This window comes from Ostrinia furnacalis, unplaced genomic scaffold, assembly GCF_004193835.3.
Source record: "Ostrinia furnacalis isolate ACB-3 unplaced genomic scaffold, ASM419383v2 OfSCF2617, whole genome shotgun sequence".
In the NCBI taxonomy this organism is placed as follows: Eukaryota; Metazoa; Arthropoda; class Insecta; order Lepidoptera; family Crambidae; genus Ostrinia; species Ostrinia furnacalis.
Window position 1 is genome coordinate 311,599 of NW_021132856.1, and position 22,519 is coordinate 334,117.

General features: G+C 37.6%; 2 protein-coding genes across 10 annotated transcripts in view; both read right to left on the bottom strand.

The window, feature by feature from the left end:
• Positions 1-873: 873 nt before the first annotated feature.
• On the bottom strand, positions 874-6,500 carry LOC114356061 (trypsin 3A1-like). Its single transcript, XM_028309143.1, has 5 exons — positions 6,173-6,500; positions 5,118-5,298; positions 3,946-4,180; positions 3,341-3,493; positions 874-1,412 (listed from the first exon to the last, which is right to left on the bottom strand). Exons 1-5 carry the CDS (start codon positions 6,243-6,245, stop codon positions 1,254-1,256), a joined length of 801 nt encoding a protein of 266 aa, XP_028164944.1. The 5' UTR covers positions 6,246-6,500; the 3' UTR covers positions 874-1,253.
• A 4,398-nt stretch (positions 6,501-10,898) lies between these two features.
• da (transcription factor daughterless) overlaps positions 10,899-22,519 on the bottom strand; it is a 66,869-nt gene continuing 55,248 nt past the window's right edge. For 2 of the 9 annotated variants that reach the window (XM_028309152.1, XM_028309144.1), the window contains 3 exons: positions 18,601-18,746; positions 15,959-16,065; positions 10,901-11,990 (listed from right to left, as the gene is read on the bottom strand). In XM_028309152.1, the coding sequence (XP_028164953.1) occupies positions 11,940-11,990; positions 15,959-16,065; positions 18,601-18,746 (304 nt within the window). In that variant the 3' untranslated portion in view covers positions 10,901-11,939. Of the gene's footprint in view, positions 11,991-15,958; positions 16,066-18,600; positions 18,747-20,269; positions 20,375-22,519 lie in introns of all 9 variants that reach the window. The other 7 variants (XM_028309153.1, XM_028309149.1, XM_028309146.1 and 4 more) reach the window with 6 other exon arrangements.

Below are 22,519 nucleotides of genomic sequence, written 5' to 3' on the forward strand. Positions count from 1 at the left end.
CAAATGGGAAAAATAAAGAAGATTATTAAGACAATATTCAGTTATTTATCTTTGTGAAAGAACTACACACATGATTAAAAAGTAATTGATTTACGTTCTGTAAGTTTTATCAATTGATATTTTGTTTAAAAGGAGTTTATCAATTGATATTTTGTTTAAAAGGAGTTTTCTGTAAACATCTTTATTTATTAAGTGAAATAAAAAGTTGTATAAATGATATCTTTGGTTTTATTTTTGTTACATTCTGTTTTGTAGCTTACAGAAATAGGTACCAAAGCGTTTACATGACTTTAGTCACATTAATTACAATAATAAAATTATAAGTTTAATGAAATTACAAGTACGATGTATTAATTTAAAATTTTTGCCGAACTAGAGATGATAGCGTCATTATACTTATATTATCTATGTAGGTATATGTGTAGTAGTAGCCTTTCCTACTCAGTGAACCGATGACCCGGTGCAGCGCAGGATCTATCGTGGATGTTCTTTGTCCAGCAGGGGACATCTTTTAGTTTATCTCTAATCCACCATTTACACAAAATAAGTAAAGATTTCGCGACTTATGTATGGCGTTTTTAAGTGTGTGGTCGCTGCATTCAGCTTCTAAAGCGACTCGCCGATGCTAAAAGTATTAGCATGCATGCTTATGGATTAAAATCTTGCAAAAATCCAGGGTGAGACGTCCACCCACAAGGTGGACCGATGACATCATAAAGGTAGCAGGGAAGCGCTGGACGCAGGCCGCTACCAATCGATCAACGTGGAAAGCATTGGGGGAGGCCTATGTTCAGCAGTGGACGTCCTGTGGCTGAAATGATGATGATGAAAAATCCAGCACCTACAAGGCGCGGATCCCACATATTGAAAATATGGCGCTCAAACTTTCTCGTAATTCGTAATTTAGAGCATAAGTATCTTCAAAAGTGGTGATAACCAGTTATCGGATGCATATTCCGGGATTACTTTAATCCCGCGAGATTGAATGAGCTGCGGAATTGAATGAGGTCTATCGTTTTTATACTTAACAGTTGGCACCCCTGATGATTGACAGGACCTTACTCTACAGTGGCGCCATCTTGATGAGTGCAAATGCGATAGTCCTCCTACCACTTTCGCGCTCACCAGTTGGTGCCACTGTCTTCGCTACTAGCAAGTGACAGGACCTTACTCTACAGTGGCGCTAAGTGGTGAGCGCTAAAACGATAGCCCTCATTGAATGCGTGATGTGGCTTTAAATAAAACTTATAACACTAAAAATCGATGTAGGTGTTGTTGTCAATCGCCTGACGTATCCAGCGCTTGACGCGCGACACTCGCGTATAGACCCCGGGCAGCAGGCCGCAGCCCCAAAATGTGGAGCCTACGCCCACTATGGAGTTGTTTACCACCACTGGGCCGCCTTCGTCGCACTGGGGATAGAGGAGCATAGTATAAAAATGTAAAGTACTTACCTACATAAAACGAGTAACGCCCGTATCACAAACATTACTATGAGGTCTCACAGTGCGTGTGAACGCACACGGTGACACACGAACCAATCACAGAGCTCGTATTCAACGCTGTGCGTTTACTTATATAAGCAAGCATCGTTTGTGAATGCAGACGTACCTAATAATAATTTATTAACAAGTGGCAAGTTGGAAATGTTTTTGTAACATATAGAAAAAACTTGTATTTTTACTTAGTTAGTAGCATGGACCTATAAAAAAAGGCGGACGGAACTCGCGCTATAGTTCCAAAATACTGAACTGTCCTGTGCATGACATTGACAGTGGGGCGCCACCATGAAGCTAAAGATAAAAATGGAGGCCAGACTTAGAATACCTACTTGAAGCACAACCTATGTATCACTATCTCGCTCTCTGTGGGCAGGCTCTCTCTTTCTAAGTAGGGTAACCTTTTATTTATTTTTCTCAGGACGACAAAGACTGATTTACGTTTAAACAGTGTGTCTTGATAAAGTGCACTTAATATGATTATGAAAAAAGGTTTTCGATGTTTTTGTTTTAAGATGAATTACAACATTAAGAAAGTGTAAAGGCATCGAAAACTGTGGATATTTGATAGAAAACAGATTTTAATTTGGCAGTTGACAGACGGATTTGGATATGGATTGATTACAGTAAACGGCCGTAGAAAACATTATGCAAAATTAGATAAGTAAGGTCCCACAGAAAGTCCCAGATATATCCTCAATATGGTCATACTACTTCAAAATGTCTTATAGAAACAAAAATTTTAAATTTGCTCAAAGTCAATGAAACTCAATGTAAAATCTTCTTTTTCTTGACATATGTAACATTTAATAATAAGTTTAAATACTGGTAAAACGTTTTAGGTCTAAAATCTGAAAAAATCGATGACGTAATTTATGGACGGCCCCTAATCAGCTTTCTACCCGACTGCGCCAGAAGGAGGGTTATTGTGTTCACAGCGATCATGTGTCTAGGACGCATAGTTTCCGAGATGTAAGCGAAAAACCGAAACATAAAGTTACGAGGACAAAAAATATGTTCCACGCCTTTCCCTCTTTAACTTACTTATCTCTTCGTTTGACTGTCATTTAATAACTATTGCTAAAGCCTGGTCCGTGAGCACGTAGAATTTTGTCCAATGACCCCAAGCTACCCATCCTTATCGCTCGCGCGTAATTTATTATAATGCTGTCGCGACTGTGCGTTGGGCCACAGAATAATAATAAGTACTACGTACAGAAGTTTTACTTCGCGTAGGTATTTAAAAAAGTGTATGCTCAATGTCATTAACAATATGGTGTAATTTAGCCTGTCTCAAGAGTCAAGCACCATTTTGTTGACAAACGTCAGTGATCGGCACTGCGCCGAAGCTATAGGGCTGACTTCGGTAAAATGATGTGACGTGAGGTGCCAAACTGCGGAAAATGGCGGAGGAAATACATGATTTAGCATGAATTATCATGAATAATATTAACTACTTATTTACCTCTCAGTGTCTTGAGGCAACTTAAAAAAGTACATTCTGCGTTTTTATTATTATTTAGGCAGTTAAATACTGCACAGCATTTAGTACACCATTTTCTTTATTTTCTTCCATCATACACAAGAAGCGTGCGTGAGTCAACGTTCGCTCGTATGTGAGGCCTTGTCGAATAGTATCCTGTAGGTGGGCCATCGTGCGTGTTTTGTTTTCGATGTAAACTCGCGGAGATGAACAGGCCTGGTTGGGCGCCCGCAGTGAGTGTGTGAGCGCGACAGCAACATAATTACGCGCGAGCGATAAGGATGGGTAGCTTGGGGTCATTGGACAAAATTCTACGTGCTCACGGACCAGGCTTTAGAGACGATGAACTCAGTCTCACCACAAAGTCCCCGGGCGGGACCCCTGCTATTTCCACGCACATATTCCGCGGGTGGATGATGCGCCCCAACAGAGCGCCCTGGCACCTCCTCGGCACCAGCACAGGAAGCGATGGAACCTCGTGGACTGCTCCTTTGGTTGAGTTCTGTAAATTCTGTAATGGGAAATATATTTTTAGTATGTAGGAGTATTAAACATACACAGTGTTGATGTAAACGCTTGTAAACGTAAACGATCAAAGCAGATAAAAATGTGATACTGAGCTTTTTATTATAGGTACCTACAGTTGATGGCAGTTTACTTTGTTGCAAAATTGAAAATAGCACCTAAAAACTATACAGGGTCTTGACACAGTCTTGATTTCAATCCTCGCCATATTTAGCGAGTTGATTAAGTAGCTTATTCTGATCACGAATCAGTAAAAAAATTGACTTCGAAAAAAAATTAAGTAAGCCCCTAGCTAACCTAACCAGTTTACATAGCAGTGGGGCCCCATTTTTACGCCACAGCTATAGATGTTCGGCTACTCGTACCATCAAAGCCGAGTATTTTTAAAATATCGTTTAGATTTTCAGACCCGGCATTGCAGGTTAATTGAATAATTACCTCTCCTACCCCCCATCCGATGATATCCACCAAATCGCCGATGATAACTTTCTTTCCAAGCTTGATTCGGTCAACTGTTGACCCAAAATCGATCTTCATGGCCAACTTCACCAGTCCAATGTTGTAATCGCCAACGAACGTCAAGTATTTTTCGTGCGGAATCAACTTTTCTATGGCATACAATTGGCCACCCTTGTCCAGGTACTTACTCCCTACTCGGGCTTTAGTCAGGTTTCTGGAAGAAGTTACCTTTTTATTAGTTACCCGCCTCCAATGCATGTCAATAACCTAATTTTTACAGAACTATTCCCACCTCTCGTTCCCACCGCTGCAATTCCTGTGTAGCCAGGATCTACCAATAAAAACCCAACCAGTGAAGGTCAAGTTTGTCCCGCGGGGTAAGTTGAACTGTTGAAAGTTGAAATTAATCAGAAGAACATTAGGAGGAGTTCACCTAACCTAATTTGGAGCGACAGCACAATGGAGTCGGTGTCGGTAGATCCGAGAAACGCGGGTTCGAACCGTGGTGAATCCACTTGTAATACAAGCCACGAGGGGTTAACAGGACTATTTTAATACGTAGGTAATTTGGTAATATTCTTTTAAAAAATGTAGGTAGGTAGGTACCTACTTTATAAACACAACGATAATTTTAATTATTGTTAGATAATACTAATTAATCTACTTACTCTATCGCATTGGGATAATAATAACTTGTGATGTTAGAGGTATGATCGCTAATGTAAATAAATGAAAAAAAAAGCGCTAAACTCAAGTCCAAATCGAACAAATTCGAGCCAAATATAAATAAAAAAGCCTAACTTAGATAACTACTATTTTTATTTTATTTTATTTTATTATTTTTTACTATTAATAGGGTTATACTTGTACATAATAGTACCCGACGGGTTAGCAAGCTGAAGTGGCAATGGGCAGGGCACATAGTACGGAGAACTGACAGCCGGTGGGGCAGCAAGGTTCTGAGTGGAAGCCGCGTACCAGAAAAAGCAGCATGGAACGTCATCCCACAAGGTGGACCGGCATCATAAAGGTAGCAGGAAGGCGCTGGACGCAGGTCGCTACCAACCGGGCGATGTAGAAATCATTGGGGGAGGCCTATGTTCAGCAGTGAACGTCCTATGGCTGAAATGAAGACATAATAGTGTACTCACGCAAGATTCCCTTTCCAGTCCAGCACTAGACTACTGGCAGCGGTCAGTAGGAACCGCTTGTGTATCACGCTGGCCAGACACGCTCCTCGCGGGCATTCGTGCAGCGAAGCCATGTATGGAACCCGCTTGATTGATATCGGCTTTGCGATGTATCTTGGAGGGCTGGGTGTGGACGTTGTGGCTTGGAAAGGAGTAGAAAATATGAAGTTCTGGCTTTTTTCAGTGGGAAGCAAAAGGGGTCTGACAAAATGTTTAGGTATTTCGCAAAATGCGCACTTTTCTATACATTATTAATCTGTGATAATACTAAAAAGGCTGAACAATAAACATAGTATCTTTAGGTATGAGGGGTGTTCAAAATAATGAGATTGGGATATTTCTAGCTATTACAAAAATCTGAAAAAAATTGGGCAGGTAACTTAACGACGACTGTGTTGATGTAATTCTTAAACGCAATGGTGAACTTCAATGAATTTTTTTACAAGTTTCTAGTGAAGAATTAAGCTACCTGACCAAATTTTTTCCGATTTTTGTGATGGCTAGAAATATTCGATTCTCATTACTTTCTGAACACCCCTCATATGTACCTATTAATTAATTTGGGCAAAAACTGAAGTGACCACAATCTCTAATCAAAATAATTAGGCATGATTTCCACCAAGGCGGAACGGGGAGAAGTGGCTTTGGTGGAAACCGAGCCTCACATCAGTCTGCTATACGAACATCTCCGAGTTTATGTAATGGCTGGAGAATTTAAATGGAGTGTGCATGACAAGGATTTATATGGACCGTTCCCTAAAGCACAAAATGTCCTGATGGTTCGAAGTGCGCTCTACACTACGAGTATAAGGCATTCCCTGTTAAAACTCTTATAACTCATTTATTTTACCTAGTAGGCTTTTAAAAAGCACTTTTACACGCCCCAATATTTTCTCTACCACTGATTTGGTACAATAAATGGGCCAGTGCTGAGAAGCAGCAGCGCAAGAAACGAAATAAATTAATATAGGGTAACATGATCTAAAGTTTAGTAAAAAAACAGTAAAGTAACTTACTAGTCCCAGCAACATGATGAATCGAAATACAAATCAGTGCAAAAATGCACAAATTGCGTACGCGCACAGACATGGCTGCAACCGATACTCGCACCAGCACCAGTTCTGTTGTTGTCCCGTTGTTAATGATCTCTCTTATCAAGTTGCGATTGAATATGTTATTAGTTTATTTTAATTAGCGTTACTCAGAAATGGCGTTGTTTTTTTGTGATAATGGAATGGACCAAAACATTTTAATTGTGGAGCTGATTCTGGTAACTACCTTCAATTTGAAATATTCTAAAGCCGGTAGCACAGTTGGCGAGATATTCCGAGTATTCACGAGAAAGGCCGAGAGCGAGAATATTCTTGCTCGTCACCTCTCGGGGTCACTCGGGTGTTGTACGGATTGTACCCTTGCTCTCGGGGTCACTCGGGTGTTGTTCGCTTGCTTTCGGGGTCATTCGGCGATTTTCGCTTGCTTTCGTTCCCTTGTCCTCCTGCGCAAAAATCCGACAAAGGAAGATCCTTATCTTCCGCGCGAGGCAAAACTAGTGTGATCCCCTGTACACTCCTGAGTCCTGTCTTTTACCTATGAGAGTGTCACTTGTGTCTTGATCATCCGCCGATCATAACCGCTTCGTTCGTTTCAGCCGAAAGACGTCCACTGCTGAACAAAGGCCTTCCCCAAGGTTTTCCACAAAGACCGGTCTTACGCCGCCCGCATCGAAGCACCTCCCGTGACCTTCACCAGATCGTCGGTCCACCTAGTGGGACGCCTGCCCACATAACGTCTTCCGGCACGTGGTCGCCACTCGCGACTTTTCCTGCCCCAGCGGCCATCAGCTCTAAGAGCTATGTGCCCCGCCCACTGCCACTTGATTTTAGGGATTCTGCGAGCTATGTCAATCACTTTGGTAACCGCTTCCGCCATTTTTTTAGTATTTACCTACATGTAATTTTTTTAAGAATTTATAGAACACCAACCCGAGATATTTTTGGCCGAGAATGGACGGGTGTACTCTAGGGAGTGTACATCCGCCATTATCTATACTTTACTAATATTATAAATGCGAAAGTAACTCTGTCCGTCTCTCTTTCACGCCTAAACCACTGAACCGATTTTAATGAAATTTGGCATAGAGATAGTTTGAGTCCCGGGAAAGGATATAGGATAGTTTTTATCCCGGTTTTTGAAACAGGGACGCGCGCGATAACGTTTTTCTGCGACAGACAAAATTCCACGCGGGTGAAGCCGCGGGCGGAAAGCTAGTTAGAGATACGTATTACTATAACATAATATTCCAAGGAAGAGCGATGTCTCCTGGCACAGGCTTCTTTAAGCTTAAAAGGAGGCATCGATCATTATTAATTATAAGCAATTCCGCTGGTAATGAAATAAAGATTTATTATTATTATTACTATATTAAAATATTAATTAGCACTTTCAGGATCAAAATAAAACACAAAATTAGCAAAATGAATGGCACATTTAATTAATATTATCATTTTTATAATTAGACCTTTCTTGTATTATAATCATTTTTAATCTATGCATTTGAACTGAAAAAAAAAACAAATGCTCTATGATACAGTGTCGGCTGCCGGTGTTGCCACCATAAGAGGGAAAAAAATAACAAAAAAGCCTCATTTTGTACACAATCTCCAGGACGTGTTTTAAACCTACCATTCATGTGGAAACTGAGCATTGCCTCAAATAAATTACGGATTTACAAGTACCGATTACAAAAAAATGATTCCTTAACATTTACGTAGTCTTACGTACAGACAACAAAAAAATAATAATTAATTAATAAGAAAAAAACTTAAGTTTAACCGCTAAATGGAAGAGAAGGTCAACTAATCTAACTAAAAGGGCATGAAGTAATGATTAAGTGACACTTATGAACTATTTTATAGAATACTAAAAAAATATTTGAACTTTTTTTCAATATGGACTTGTGCGGTGGCCGCCTGCGCCCGACACAGGCGGCCGTGTGTCAACTTGACGTATCAGTTGATATATTTGACAGGAGTGACGTAACAGCGCTGCGTGACATTTACGCCATGACACATAACGTCATCATGACGTCAACGCCTCCGCAGCGTTAAAAATTGTACAATTAAATGCATTTATATATTTTTATGTGAAAATATCTGTGTTAACATCAAATATACAAACCAATAGTCGGTCTACGACTGGATTTGAATTCGTGCTGGATCATTACAGTCAAAAACGGACCTTATCGCCTATATAATACAGGATAAATGAAACTAAATTACCTAAGATGGGCAATAGAACAACTAACAGCATCGTACTCGCTCGTAATGATATTACTAAAGTACGCATTGTAATTGTTTGGGGGAAGAAAACTTGGGCCGACTAAGAAATATACATCAGTATTTAGAAAACACTTACTTGGGTATTCTCCTAACGACAATTTTGTCCCTTTTTGTTAAGAAAAATGTTTATTTGATTGTCAAAACTGTTTATGTCAAAATTTCAATGTCTAAAAATTATTTTGTCAAAATAAAAGTTCTAAGTACTGATGTATACTTCCATAGCTGGATATATTTTCTACCCTCGACGATAGGAAATGTCAATGTACCCACAATCTTAACACTGTCATGAAACGAATCACTAAATAATTTATTACAAAATAATCATGTCAGCCAAATATTACGTTTTTAAATAACCAATTATTATATTGAGCTTCCGTTTTCTTCATTATTTACAATAGACTCGAATTATGCCTTTGTATTATCATTATGAATATGGAAAGACATAGCTGTAAACACTAGAAGCTACCGTTTGGTGTTGCCAGCAATTGGTAATTTCTACTAAAAGTGTATTTTTTATTTTACACTTTAAACGGCAACATTGTAAGAGTATTCGTATAGAACTAGGTCGGCTTATAATGTTTAAGCTAAGGACAATCGATATTAGGTTGTAATTCATCATTGAAAATATTAGCACATGCAAAATCATTATACATTTATTTAAATTCATGCATGCATGCGATTTTAATATTCCCATGATAAATTACAACCTGATATAAATTTTAAAACAAAAATATACCACGATTTCACATGTCGATCAGCTACCAAATAAATCTAAAATATATATTCATATAAAATAATACTAATAATAGCTTAGATCTCCCGGACCTAACGATAAAAATGTAGATTTGTCAAAAAAACAAACGAAAAATATATCAACGAATTTTCACTGGAGCTTCGGTACAAAATAGTGAAAAGAAATAATCTTAAGTACATCCTTAAGTTAGCAGCCACTTTCACTTATAATTCGATACAGAACGTTTTGTATTTGTGCAAACAACCACTGGTCAGAACAGTATAGCCAATATCATTTTAGGGTTGAATTTTGCAACTTGTTTTTTATTCAACTAGTTTTATTTTAATGGCGTAACTAGTTGCGATATTCTCTTTACTAGTCAATTTTTTAATGATGAGTGCGTAATCAAATTACGTTTAAAAATATTCGCACAGACACAAAACTGTATCGCTCGCATTCATAATCAGCAACGTCATTAAAAAGAAATCACATAATTATAGTATTTATGGCGATTCGCAATCCATTACCGAGTTTTTATTGTCAAGCTTGCGAGTAACGGAACGCATCTGTTTCGCGAACAGACCAATGTGGAGGCAAACGTTTGGTGATTTCATTTTATAAAAAATCAAAACTCAAACCCCCCGAAAATGGACTCAGAACCGACTTAGAACCTATGCTTATGGCAGCGAAAAAAAACTTCATTTAAAATCGTAATTAAAAATATCTTTTCTCATAGATCGAACTATAATATACCTATACATAAACGTATCTCTAAGGCTAATATTTTACAAAATTCTGGATTCCCATGTCTTTGGGTGAAGACATTTTTGTATCCTTTGAAAAATCTCATTTTTTTCTCCTTCACATTAATGGCGTCGTAGCGGTTTTTGTGGGCGTTTAACCTTTATAATTATAGAAAACTATAACCTATTCGCTAGTAATATACACACTTACGCACTATAAGTCCAAAATACTTTTACTACGCACTGTTCGTGGGGTCTCTTTGGATTGTCCGCGGGAGCCGCGATGAGACGCTGTCCTTTGATATGTAAATAATCATAACATCACCTTTTGTGGCTCCACTAGTTATTTAATCAATTAAAAAAATATTGGTCTTTGTCAATATGTAAATAAAAGTCAAGTTGCGATACATATACACTATTTTACTGTTTGCAACTAGTGGAGTCACAACTGGTCGAAAAATCAACTAGAAAATCAAAGTTAAAGGTGTTAATTTTTTTTATATTTAAAGCGTCTCGATTTCACCACTGGGTTTCGTTTATTATTAGAAGCCACGGCCCCTTGTGTGTCTATTTAACTATTCAAACTAGTTCACAGATTAAAATAACTAGTCAAATAGTAAAAAAGTTGTTTCTGTTGTCGATTCGTTTGTTGATATACAAAAACGTAACTCAAATGTTGATTTTGAAGTTGATGTATAAAAAATATGGTATATTTACCAAATAAAAATAAAATAAAAAAACTTAATAAAAGTTAAGTGTTCAAGTTACGCTTTTCTATATATATTTTTTAAATCGTTGTAGAAGTATGATAGCAATTATTTTAAATTGTTTCACTTTTACTAATCAGAAAAAGTAGTTCAGACATACGTATTTTTTTTTTATAAATAATATTTCATAAATTGGAAAATGTCGTAGTTGAAATAATTTTGTAAAAAATAATGTCACTATCATACTAATACAAAATATATTGATTATTAGTTCATTTCACATAATACTTTCAACAATATAAAAACGTCAGTACATAATTTTGAAACCAAACAAAAATGTATGATTGAATCACAACAACAACTACAATGTCACAGACATTCAAAATTGAACCTTCAGTTCATAGACACACGTTATAAGGTACAAAACACGTCGAATTTTAGAGAGAACACTGACCATTATGGCTTCGATATTGCATAGGGCTGTCCCTGTCATTGTAGAATGAAATTGAAATAGACTTGAAAATTGATTTTTACATAGTATATAGAAGTAAAATAATAATAATTAAAGTTAAAAACAATAAAATAAGAAAATGTAACTTTTTTCATCACCACTGCTTGTGTAGGCGTATATTTTATTATCATATAAAATAACAGAGACAGCCCTAACTGCCAACAAAGTATACGAGACTCGTTTTATAAAATCATACTCAAGTAAGAATCTAATACATTCCTCAATGTAAGCTTGAAATTGAATCGAGATTTGACTCAAATATTAAAATCCAACCAATCCCAGGAGTGAATATACTTTCTAGAATAGATCTTACGATTTCATGAAACTAGATTCATACTCGAGTACAACTTCATGAAACTGGTTTCATACTTGAGTACCACTCAATGATACTAGTTTCATACTTGAGTACCACTCAATGATACTAGTTTCACACTTGAGTACAACTCCATGATACTAGTTTCATACTTGAGAACCACTCAATGATACTAGTTTCATACTTTAGAACCACTCAATGATACTGGTTTCACACTTGAGTACAACCTCATGATACTAGTTTCATACTTGAGTACAACTTCATGATACTGGTTTCATACTTGAGTACCATTCAATGATACTAGTTTCACATCCGAGTCTCACTTCGCCAACCGAATCTTGAATCGTCGCCGCAATGGTCACGTGTACTCCCCGCGGGGCGTGCGGCCTACGTGCAGCGGGGCATAGGCGGGGCGTGCGCGGGGCGTGAACATGTTCGCTATTGCTGCGGCCCGCCCGTGGGCGGCTGACCTGGTAGCTGACCCATGCCCTGGAAACAAAACAGGTAAGAAATGTTATTGGACTCGTAAAAAAACTCATTTATTTTTGCAAATAGGCTTTTAATAAAATTGAACTAAAAAGATAAAAACAAGACAACTTAGTGTTCACAAATGCAGTCGGAGGCATCAAATACATCACCAACAAAAGAATTAGTCATTGATGCCTCCGAGTGCATTTGTGAACACTAAGCCCCAGAACAGACGGTGAAACGCAACTGCAACGAAACTGCAACTGCTAGTTACTTTTGAGTTGCATCTAAGTTTCTGCCATAGCGTCCGTTGAGAGACCACACATGACGCGACCAGTTTGAAACTTTCAGTTTCAGTTTCATTCATAATAATCATCAGAAAGTTGCAGTTTCGTTGCAGTTGCGTTTCACCGTCTGTTCTGGGCCTAAGTTGTCTTGTTTTTATCTTCTTAGTTCAATTTTACGCAGTTGGTTTTTTTTGTTTATTCAATAATATTTTTATTTGAATTTTTTTAGTTAAATAACATACATTTTGTAACCTACTTAAAAGTCCTAACCTAAAGTGCAAGAAGAAATTTATCCTGCTAGCTTTAGACCCGATTCGACCAAACTTTTATCCGAGAATAACTCCTGGTATAACTGTCAAAACTGACAATTTATTCTGAGATTAATATTTGCTCTTGTTCGGTCGAATCCACCCTTAGTAACCTTACAGTACAGAAGTAGGTAAACAATCTCTATGCATGCAAAAGTTAAGCTTGTATGTATTACCATCCATCAGACGCCACATACCGTGTTGGCATTGTGGCACACCAATGGTAAATTTAATGTATCCCCTGAGCGAAGTTGCAGACCTATACCCGAGGTAAGCAACGTGTATCTTAGGGAAAACTACAGCATATTGTATAGATCGTTTCATCCACGAAGACGCGCCCCAGCAATGTTTGGTCTCGGTCGCGCGGGGTGCGGGGAGTTTGATCCGAGCAATCCGAGCGTCATTATTGTAGTGTGCTTGTGCACTCATGGATGTTTTGACGTGTACCGATAACACTCAAACATTAGCGGAAGAATGATGGGTCGCGCGTCTTCGTGGATGAAACGATCTGTATTAGGCAAATACTTGCGGTAGCTTGTAAACAAATAAAGCTTCATTACGAGTACAGTTCTTGCAACTCACGATAGCAAGTGAGGTTTACTTGTGTGTGTACGTGTACATGCACATAACGATAGTGTAATGTCTGTCAAAACTTTTGAAAAACGAACAGTAGCGAGCCACCACACATGTAAAGCTCACTCGCCTTCGTGAATTGCAACAACTATACATCATGCGTGTTCCATACCTACATGTTTGTCACCGTAAAATTGTGATTACAATCTGACGGATAAATTTCTTTTGCACAAATTACTAATAGTCCCTTTAGCCCCTTGTACTAAGCTAAACGTGGGACGTCCACCCACAAGGTGGATCGACGACATCGTAAAGGTAGCAGGAAGGCGCTGGACGCAGGCCGCTACCAATCGATCAACATGGAAAGCATTGGGGGAGGCCTATGTTCAGCGGTGGACGTCCTATGGCTAAAATGATGATGATGATGATGACTAAGCTAATGATGCTTGTGTCACGAGTGGGCTCATCACAATACTCAAGCGGCGGCGGGGTTCGAACCCGTTCCTCGGATGACTAGTCAATCAGTCCGACCCCTTCACCTAACTAACCTAACCCAGGGTTAGTTTACAATCTCACGCGTTATATTACAAACTAACGGAGTTCACAATTTCACGTTGACACATATACAGGGTGTCCCGTAATGTAACGTCAAGCCGGAACTGGGTGTTGAGGCAAGTTGTGCTGGTTATCAGAAAAATATAAAAAAAAAACTATGTGGCATATTTTAAAAATAATAGGCAATTAAAAAAAATAAAAAAATTCTACTCCAGGTGACGGTCCTTTTACTCGTGTTGCCACAAATCTTCACTTTTTCCAAATTTTTTTTTTGTTATGTAACCCTGAATAATGCTTCTCTAAATTGTTATCAAAATTACAAAACCAGCTGCTCCAACTTGGATGAAAAAAATACATTATTCCCAAAAAAAATATCAAAATAAAAATTTTACCTAGTTTAAACTGACTGTACTGAAAAAAAATTGTACTACGCAAGTGTGGCAAGTGACGTCATAATTTGGCGCATTCAGTAAGGATTCCAAAATGGTATAACACTTTGTAAAATCTTGCTGTAATTGTCGACAATTTTTGTTTATTGGAAATAATCCCGTTTTTAACTTTATCTACCTTGGTTAAAAATATTATTCTAATGTGCCGAAAATGCAAGTTTCTGGCTTAAGTGAGGTGGAGAAGACATTTTAAAAGGTATGAGCGGGACGGAGAGGGCCATCTTACCAAGCAGGGATGTTATGGATATCCGTAACCGTAACCGAAACTATCGGATATCCGAAATAAAAAATGTTCATAACCGTAACCGAAACTGATTCAAAAGTTACGGATAGTTTCGTATAAAGGCCAAACTGCAAAACTCTATGAAATCTGCAGTATCCACGCCGCAGCTGCAATGCCGCGCTGCCGATTTCATAGTTTTGCAGTTTGCGGTTGCAGTTTGCGGTTGCAGTTTGCGGTTGCAGTTTGCGGTCTGCGACCCGTCTTGGAATTGTACCTTAAATCTTAATATTTGTTACCAACTTGTCTGGCATTCGCTGGCACCATCTAATATGCCAGCCTGTTTTACCTTTATCATACATAGGTGTCGTCTTAGTTGGTACATAAAGTAGCTATGTGGGTCACGCTCACGCAGCATCTTGCTATTTGAATTATACCTACATTTTTGAAATTCTAATAATTCCATAACCGAAATTATCCGAGACTTTCGGATAATCTGAAATGATTTCATATCCGTGACCGTAACCGAAACCGGTGTAATATTATTCTAATATCCGTAACCGTATCCATAACCGAAACTTCATATCCTTTTTTATCCCTGTTACCAAGTATCTACAAGTGCAGGCAGAGCAGGTAGTAAAGGCGCGCGCGCACGGGTGACTTTTGTCACAGTATGTCAACTACTAATTACTGTCATGGTGACAAAAGTTTCTGTGACTGACTGTACGGTAGTCAGTCACAGAAACTTGAATTTTGGGCACATTAGAATAATAATTTTTAACCAAGGTAGATAAAGTTAAAAACGGGACTATTTCCAAAAAAAACAAAAATTGTCGACAATTACAGCAAAAATTTACCAAGTGTTATACCATTTTGAAATCCTTACTAAATGCGCCAAAATATGACGTCACTTGCCACACTCGCGTAGTACATTTTTTTTTCAGTACAGTCAGTTTAAACTAGGCAAAATTTTTATTTTGAAAATTTTTTTGGGAATAATGTATTTTTTTCATCCAAGCTGGAGCAGCTGGTTTTGTAATTTTGATAACAATTTAGAGAAGCATTATTTAGGGTTACATAACAAAAAAAAAATTTGGAAAAAGTGAAGATTTGTGGCAACACGAGCAAAAGGACCGTCACCTGGAGTAGAATTTTTAGATTTTTTTTAAATGCCTATTATTTTTAAAATACGCCACATAGATTTTTTTTTTTATTTTTCTGATAACCAGCACAACTTGCCTCAACACCCAGTTCCGGCTTGACGTTACATTACGGGACACCCTGTATACTGGCATGGGAAAATGAGCCTACAAACTGTGCACACAAGGTTCAAACTAGCTCATCAGCATGGGTTGGTAGTACGTGAGCGGCGCCAACAGCCATATTATGATTGGGGGCGTGTCTTCACCAATATTTTGCCTTGGGAAAATGAGCCTACAAGCAGTTTACAAAAGGTTCAAACTGGTACTGCGTGAGTGGCGCCAGTAGCCATATTAAGATTGGGGGCGTGTCTTCACCAATATTTTGCCATGGGAAAAAGATCCTACAGGGAAAAATGAGTCTACACACAATACACACAAGGTTCAAATTAGCTCACCGGCATGGGCTGGTAGTGCGTGAGCGGCGCCAGCAGTTTGGGCGCCTCCTCCGCTTTTTCTTCCTCGCGCCGCTTCAGGCACGCCGCTTTCGGGTTCAGGTTACGTTCTGGATAAAAAGAAAACATACAATTCTATTAAGTTGGGAAATTCCATTAATTTTGGGATATTCCATTATTTTTTTGGAAAATTCCATTATATTTTTTGGAAATTCCATTATATGTATGTTTGGGAAATTCCAATATTTTTGAGAAATTCCATTATTTGGGAAATTTGAAAACTACGTCCGATCAGAATACGTGAAAATACGGTCAAGAGCAGTCGTGCTTTCTATGGTAGTTTACTTATGAGCTATGTTCGATATCCGTCATCCGATTCCTCTATTACTTTCTAATATAGATTCGTAATTCGTATGATGATGGATTCGGATCGGACACAGTGCGAAACTGATCTTATGGAATTTGGGCATAATACATAAACGATGTGCGACATTTACATGCATACGCTTTCATCAAAGGTTTGTATTACCATCCATCTTGCGCCACATACCGTGTGGGCATTATGGCGTTACCAATGGTAAATTTAATCTATCCCCTGAACGAAGTTGCAGACCTATGGAGGCAACGGGACTCGGAGAAAACATATTAAATAAAAATTATCTCTATTTCGGACAGCATACTGTCCATAATAGACTGAAGAGTAGTACAGAGGGCTTAGTGTGAGTTTACATCAAACGTCGTCTAATAATCTACTAAAGCCTGGTCCGTGAGCACGTAGAATTTTGTCCAATGACCCCAAGCTACCCATCCTTATCGCTCGCGCGTAATTATGTTGGTGTCGCGCTCGCACACTCACTGCGGGCACCCGTCGCACATTCGCGACAGAATATAATTACGCGTTTTTTGTCACTTTCTAAGTTTTGAATTTTATGGAATTGGGAAAGAAGTACCGAGTTTGAAGCGTTCATGAGCAGACATTGCAGTTGAATATTCAAGTTCTGAATTTGATTATTGATGAATAATAAAATAAATCCTACTAGCTAAATTGATGGTTTCATTTAATTTATTTAAACCAGGTTACCTTTAATAATATTTTTTCGTTAATTTATGAAAATATCAGATTAAGGCTTGGTATTTCTTCTAAAGTAGGTATTTCGCGCTGTCAAAATCTGCGCGCGCAATTCTTCGCCGAAAACAGCGCGTCAAAGAGCTCCCGCCACAATTTCCAGCTACACAGTATAGAAATACGCAGTTGGTTAGGTTAGGTTGACTTCCTTCCCTTCAAGCGTCACACTCACAACACTTTCTAATAGAAATCATATCCAAGTGACACAAATTAAAACACCTTTCAGACTTTTTGGGAATATATTCTAGAATCGAATAAATATAAAATATAACTGCAGAAGTAAACACGGTTCAAAGTGGCCGTGGCGTCGCCCGACCTTCTGGAAGTTCTGCGCCGGCTTAAAAAAAAATATCCTATTTAAATATCAGTTTATGTGGAATTTTCTAAATTAGTCAACTCATTTATGTATTTCTTTTTCTCTAAAAATATGAATGTAAAAACAAAAAAAATATTTTGTGGTCTGTAAACTTTTGGTTTTTTTTTATGTTCAATTACTTTTTACAATTATGATTTGTAATGAAAATTATGATCATTTGAAATAGAGTTTTTCTCGGATTTTAATGTATTTTGATGTTTTGTTTTGAACTGTTGTAACTAAATTTAATATTTGAAAAAATATTGTAAACCAATTTTTTTTCTTTTAAAAAGGGGGGAGGTGTAGTATGTGTACGCGCCAAACCTATATATTTGACGTTGCTGCGTAAACTGCACACTCAAATATACTAGCATCGCACAGTATAGACTCTTTCATTTGTCAACTCCCGGTCCCCACATTACATATTTCTGAACTTTAGTTTAGTAAAAGATTCAGAATCTCAAATCGCTTATTTTAAAAATAAAACCATAATTAGAAAACGAATAGAGGTAACTTTGGGAATTTATTCTATCGAGTCAACTTCATCAAATCGTGTTTCCATCCGTTAATAGCCCTAGAAAATATCCTCAACTATGCCCAAAAAAAATCTTAGCCTTTTATTTTACTGTTTAGTACCTCAAAAATGAAAAATGAAAACCTCATTTTCGCCATTTTCTCTGTTACCCGGCCTTAACCCGTAATCCTGAATCCTGATACATAAATTTTGCCTATTAATTTAACACATGTACGACTGTACTCAGTGTTGCACTATCAAATGCAATTGACACGCCTCTATGCCAGGGTTTTTATGTTCCTGGTCAGGCTATATTTTGTACTATCGGCAGCAGTGTTAACTGCCCATTGTAAACTCGTTCTATCCGATAGAATCTATCGCAAAGAATCACCATTTGATTAGAGCGAGAACAAAAACGGAAATGGGTAGTTAACAGTGTGGCCGTGTGTACATTGTTTCTTTATAATAAAATCTCTTATATCCTGATATTAAAAAAGGTACTTAATATGTGTGATCAGTACCAGTGTGACTGGATGGGATTTTTTCCCAACGAGTAACACTGTTAAAAAATTCTGGGTGTGACTCGTTGGGAACAAGCGACTAAAAATGACTTCTATTCCGTCCAAGCTAGAGTATACATTCCCACTGACCTCTGACTTGCTGCTCCAGCGTCATAATGACTTCCACAGCCATGTTGAGGATGCCGAGCTTGGTTTGCGGCTTGTCGCTCTTGAGGTGCGTCATGCACATACGCCCGAGCTCCTTCAGCGCCTCGTTTATATCTCTTATCCTTATCCTGAGGAAAGAGAGAGGTTAGAGAAAGGTAAAAGAGGGTCACTTTGAGGCACGGTTTCTATTAAGGTGGAGCGGAGCAAAGAAGTGTTTTGAATAACCAATAAGATATAATTATTTTCACTTCTCTTCTCCACGCCGCGCCGCTACCATTTTATTATAAAATTTGACAGCCCAACGCTTCTCCGCTCTGTTCCGCTTTGGTGGAAAACGGCCTTAGATGGATGGGTGGGGTATTGAGTATCCTTTTTGAAAGTAGTAATTTGGTAACTGTTAAAACGCGTTTTAGTGTTTGGGAATATGAATGTTAAAAAGTTTCAGAGGAGTTATGATGTTATACTTTTCACAAGACTGTAAATGTTTATTTATCTATCGAAATCATTACTGAGTAGAGTCATTTTCCATTTATTAACAAAAAGTTTCACTGTAAACTTTCAAAAAAGATACACAATACACTAAAGGGTAATCTGAAATTTTCCAAAAAAGAAAATCTATAAGCATGTGAAAAAATCTCCAATTCTACTTTCAATGTTCAAATAAAATTTGACACAATTCAATTGATCACAGTATGTAAATGCCAATTGTTTGATATCCCTGAAATAACACACAAAAATAATAAAAAATACAGGTATATCAGTTGGTAAATTCACGATTCCATCATATATATTTTGTCATGTCGAACATTTTCAACATAATAAAAATGATTTATCTGCGCATTATATCCTATCTCTATCTCATTCTATTTCTTATACACAAATCGAATCTTTCTTCTATATGTCCTTTACCCGTTTCCAGAGTGATTGATTGACCTATCTGCCTCTAAGATTTCAAGTGTTTATAAATAAAAATAAAAACTTTTACACATTCATGCTTCAGCCTCGTATGTGTCTTATTTATCCCTGTATCACACTCTATTATCTATAAGAATTGTAGGTTTGTCGCCATTTACACCGCATCTCTTTTATAGGTACACACGGCCACACTGTTAACTATCAATTTCCGTTTTTGCTCTCGCTCTAATCAAATGGTGATTCTTTGCGATAGAACGAGATGACATGACTGGCAATGGGCAGTTAACACTGTTGCCGATAGTACCTATTTTAGCCACTTTTATTGCAATCTATCTTCCCTCTATCTATATTTGTCTCTCTTTTAGCTTTCCTACCCGATTTTTACTTAAAGCATACAGTGTTTGCTTTGTGTTATTTACTTAAACCATTTCAGCAACTCTTACTCTACCTCTCCGTATATCAAAGCTAATGAGGTAAGAAATTACCTCATTAGCTTTGTTAGAATCTCTGATTCCACATTTTACTTTATTTCATGTTCATTCTTTTCCCTATATTTCTCTTTTCTCTAGCGGTGCTGGAGTTTAAATACTCGGTCCACCCTCACGCATACATTTTTGTTATATTTCATCCATTCCCTTACTCTATCTTTCTTTTACCCATCTGTTGCATTATCACAGTCATCAAAATACTCTTTGCTCACATACACATCTATTTCCTTACCCTATCTCTCTCTTACCTCTCCCTAGCGTTGTTGGCCTGCCGCCTCTCCTTCTCCCGGAGCGCCTTGGCCTGTGGGTCCGCCTCGTCGTCGCCCTCGTCGGCCGACGAGCAGCTGCCAACACTGCGCACGTTAGCCTTACGTTGGTGTGTGGGAGAGATAGGTAACGGTAGGAGAGATCTCTCCTAACTGAGGTTTACGAGGAGTTTGTGATGCTGGATCTTTTGCGAGACTTTTTATACTGATTTACTAATACTGATTGATGTTATAATTTAAAAAGCGTCATAAGAAGACATTTATTTTCTGCAAATATGCTTTGAAAAAGCGCTTTGGCATAAAAATTACATCATCATCATCATTTCAGCCATAGGACGTCCACTGCTGAACATAGGCCTCCCCCAATGCTTTCCACGTTGATCGATTAAAAATTACATAGAAAGAGGAAATGTACATATCTCTGGTATTCGAAATCTCTATGTAGAATTGTGGTTTAAGTATTGAATAATATTGGAAGCCAGCATTAAAAAAACCTCGTGAACCCTGAACTAAATAATGGAACAACTTGTTCATCTCACCCGACACTAGCCGACGCGAGAGAGAGAGCCGCCGACCTCCTAGATAAGAGAGAGATAGAGAGAGCACCCGCCACAAGCCATTATGTTATGTACAGGTGTGCTTTGACAACTTTTACCGTTCATATGCGAAATTGGAATTTCACACTCACAGCATCATTAAAATGATTATATTCAATGTGCATATTATTTTAATTGAAAAGTAATGAAAATATACCGTAATAAAATATAGGTAAGATTGTTCCATGTTGCACATACTCAGTTATAAACAATAGTTTAAAGAAAAGAAATCTAAGAAAGTAATCATTTGTGTTACATTTTATTAGTAAGGATGTTTGTTACATTGCATTATGTATTCAATTTATTGAAACGTTGCGTACAAAGTTGTCAAAGCGAAATGTATCCAGGATATTATTGTGACATGATTATGATTTCAAAGCATTAATATTGGACGTCCGATACACATTGTTAGTTACATTTAGAGAATGCCTTGTGGGATGGTTACGACAGGAACACAATTATCGTCACACTAGTGTTACAATTGAAATTGCAAAGTTTCACGTGTAACATTGTTACAATTTAAACTCAAATGTAACATTAGAATGTAATAATTGAAATTGTGATTTTAATGATTGAATTCCACTTACCTTCCCCCTAAAATGGTGATAAAATACACAAAGACACAGAAACATGAAATGCACGAATCAATAATGTTTTAACAATTGATGATTTACATACTGTGACCCAATTTTCGTTGTTAATGATGAATAAAGCTGAAACTATAATACATTATGTTAGTATAGTATTGGAGATTTTTTACATGAGCCATTTTGAATTTTATCGCAGGGGAATAAGATTAGAAATGGCGGAAACGGTAAGGTTGTGTAAATTGCAAACAAATATAAGTTTGCATTTACACTAAAGAAACACACTGAAAAATAATGTTGTCAGATATTTATACAACGTGTCCCAAAATTCAAGGATAAGCCGGCGCCGCAGGGTGGACCTAGTCATGACTGCTTTAGGAAAAACAAGAAAAAAAATCTATCTCAATTATTTTTTAAGTTACACAATAAATTATGAAATTCGTCGAAAATTGACACCCCTTATGATATTTTACATTACCACGACTACAATTTTTCAAATACTTCAGTTTTTTTGTTTGCATCGACAACTTAAGTAGTGCTGCTGTCCACCCCAATTCTTAAAACCCTCAGAATCCTTGCAGTTTTTACACAAAAGTTAATCAAAATATGATATTTCCTTAAAATTTTGAACGATTTTTACTTACACTCCACTTTGACTCGTCGTTTTGTAAAAAAACAGTATGAACACTACTGCGGCAAGTTTTTTATAAAGTTGACGCAACTATCCAAGATTCCGAAATGGTATAATACTCTAAGAAAACTAGTCGCAAAAAAGATATGCGTACCATTTTTACAAGCATTTCGCTTGTAAGTTAGTATGAGATAAATCTTGCAACTGAATTTAAAACCAGTTCTCCTTAACCAATTGAGCTGAAATTTGGTATACTTGTGTAAGTACGATGACAATGCAATATTATGGTACCATTGAGCTGGATGGAGTATGGAGGTGGCCATAGGAACTCTTAACGAAACGGCGGAATTACATCTAGTTTGGGTTCGTTGGACTTGTCTTTTCGAGCACTTTAGTGCTAGATGATGTTCAGGGTCCT

Excerpts from the sequence above, each read along its gene's own strand:
- LOC114356061 (XM_028309143.1), bottom strand. The coding sequence starts at position 6,245 with ATGTCTGTGCGCGTACGCAATTTGTGCATTTTTGCACTGATTTGTATT. Across the intron at positions 5,299-6,172 it reads TCATCATGTTGCTGGGACTA|CCACAACGTCCACACCCAGC; the intron begins GTAAGTTACTTT and ends CTCCTTTCCAAG. Across the intron at positions 3,494-3,945 it reads TCGGATGGGGGGTAGGAGAG|AATTTACAGAACTCAACCAA; the intron begins GTAATTATTCAA and ends TTCCCATTACAG.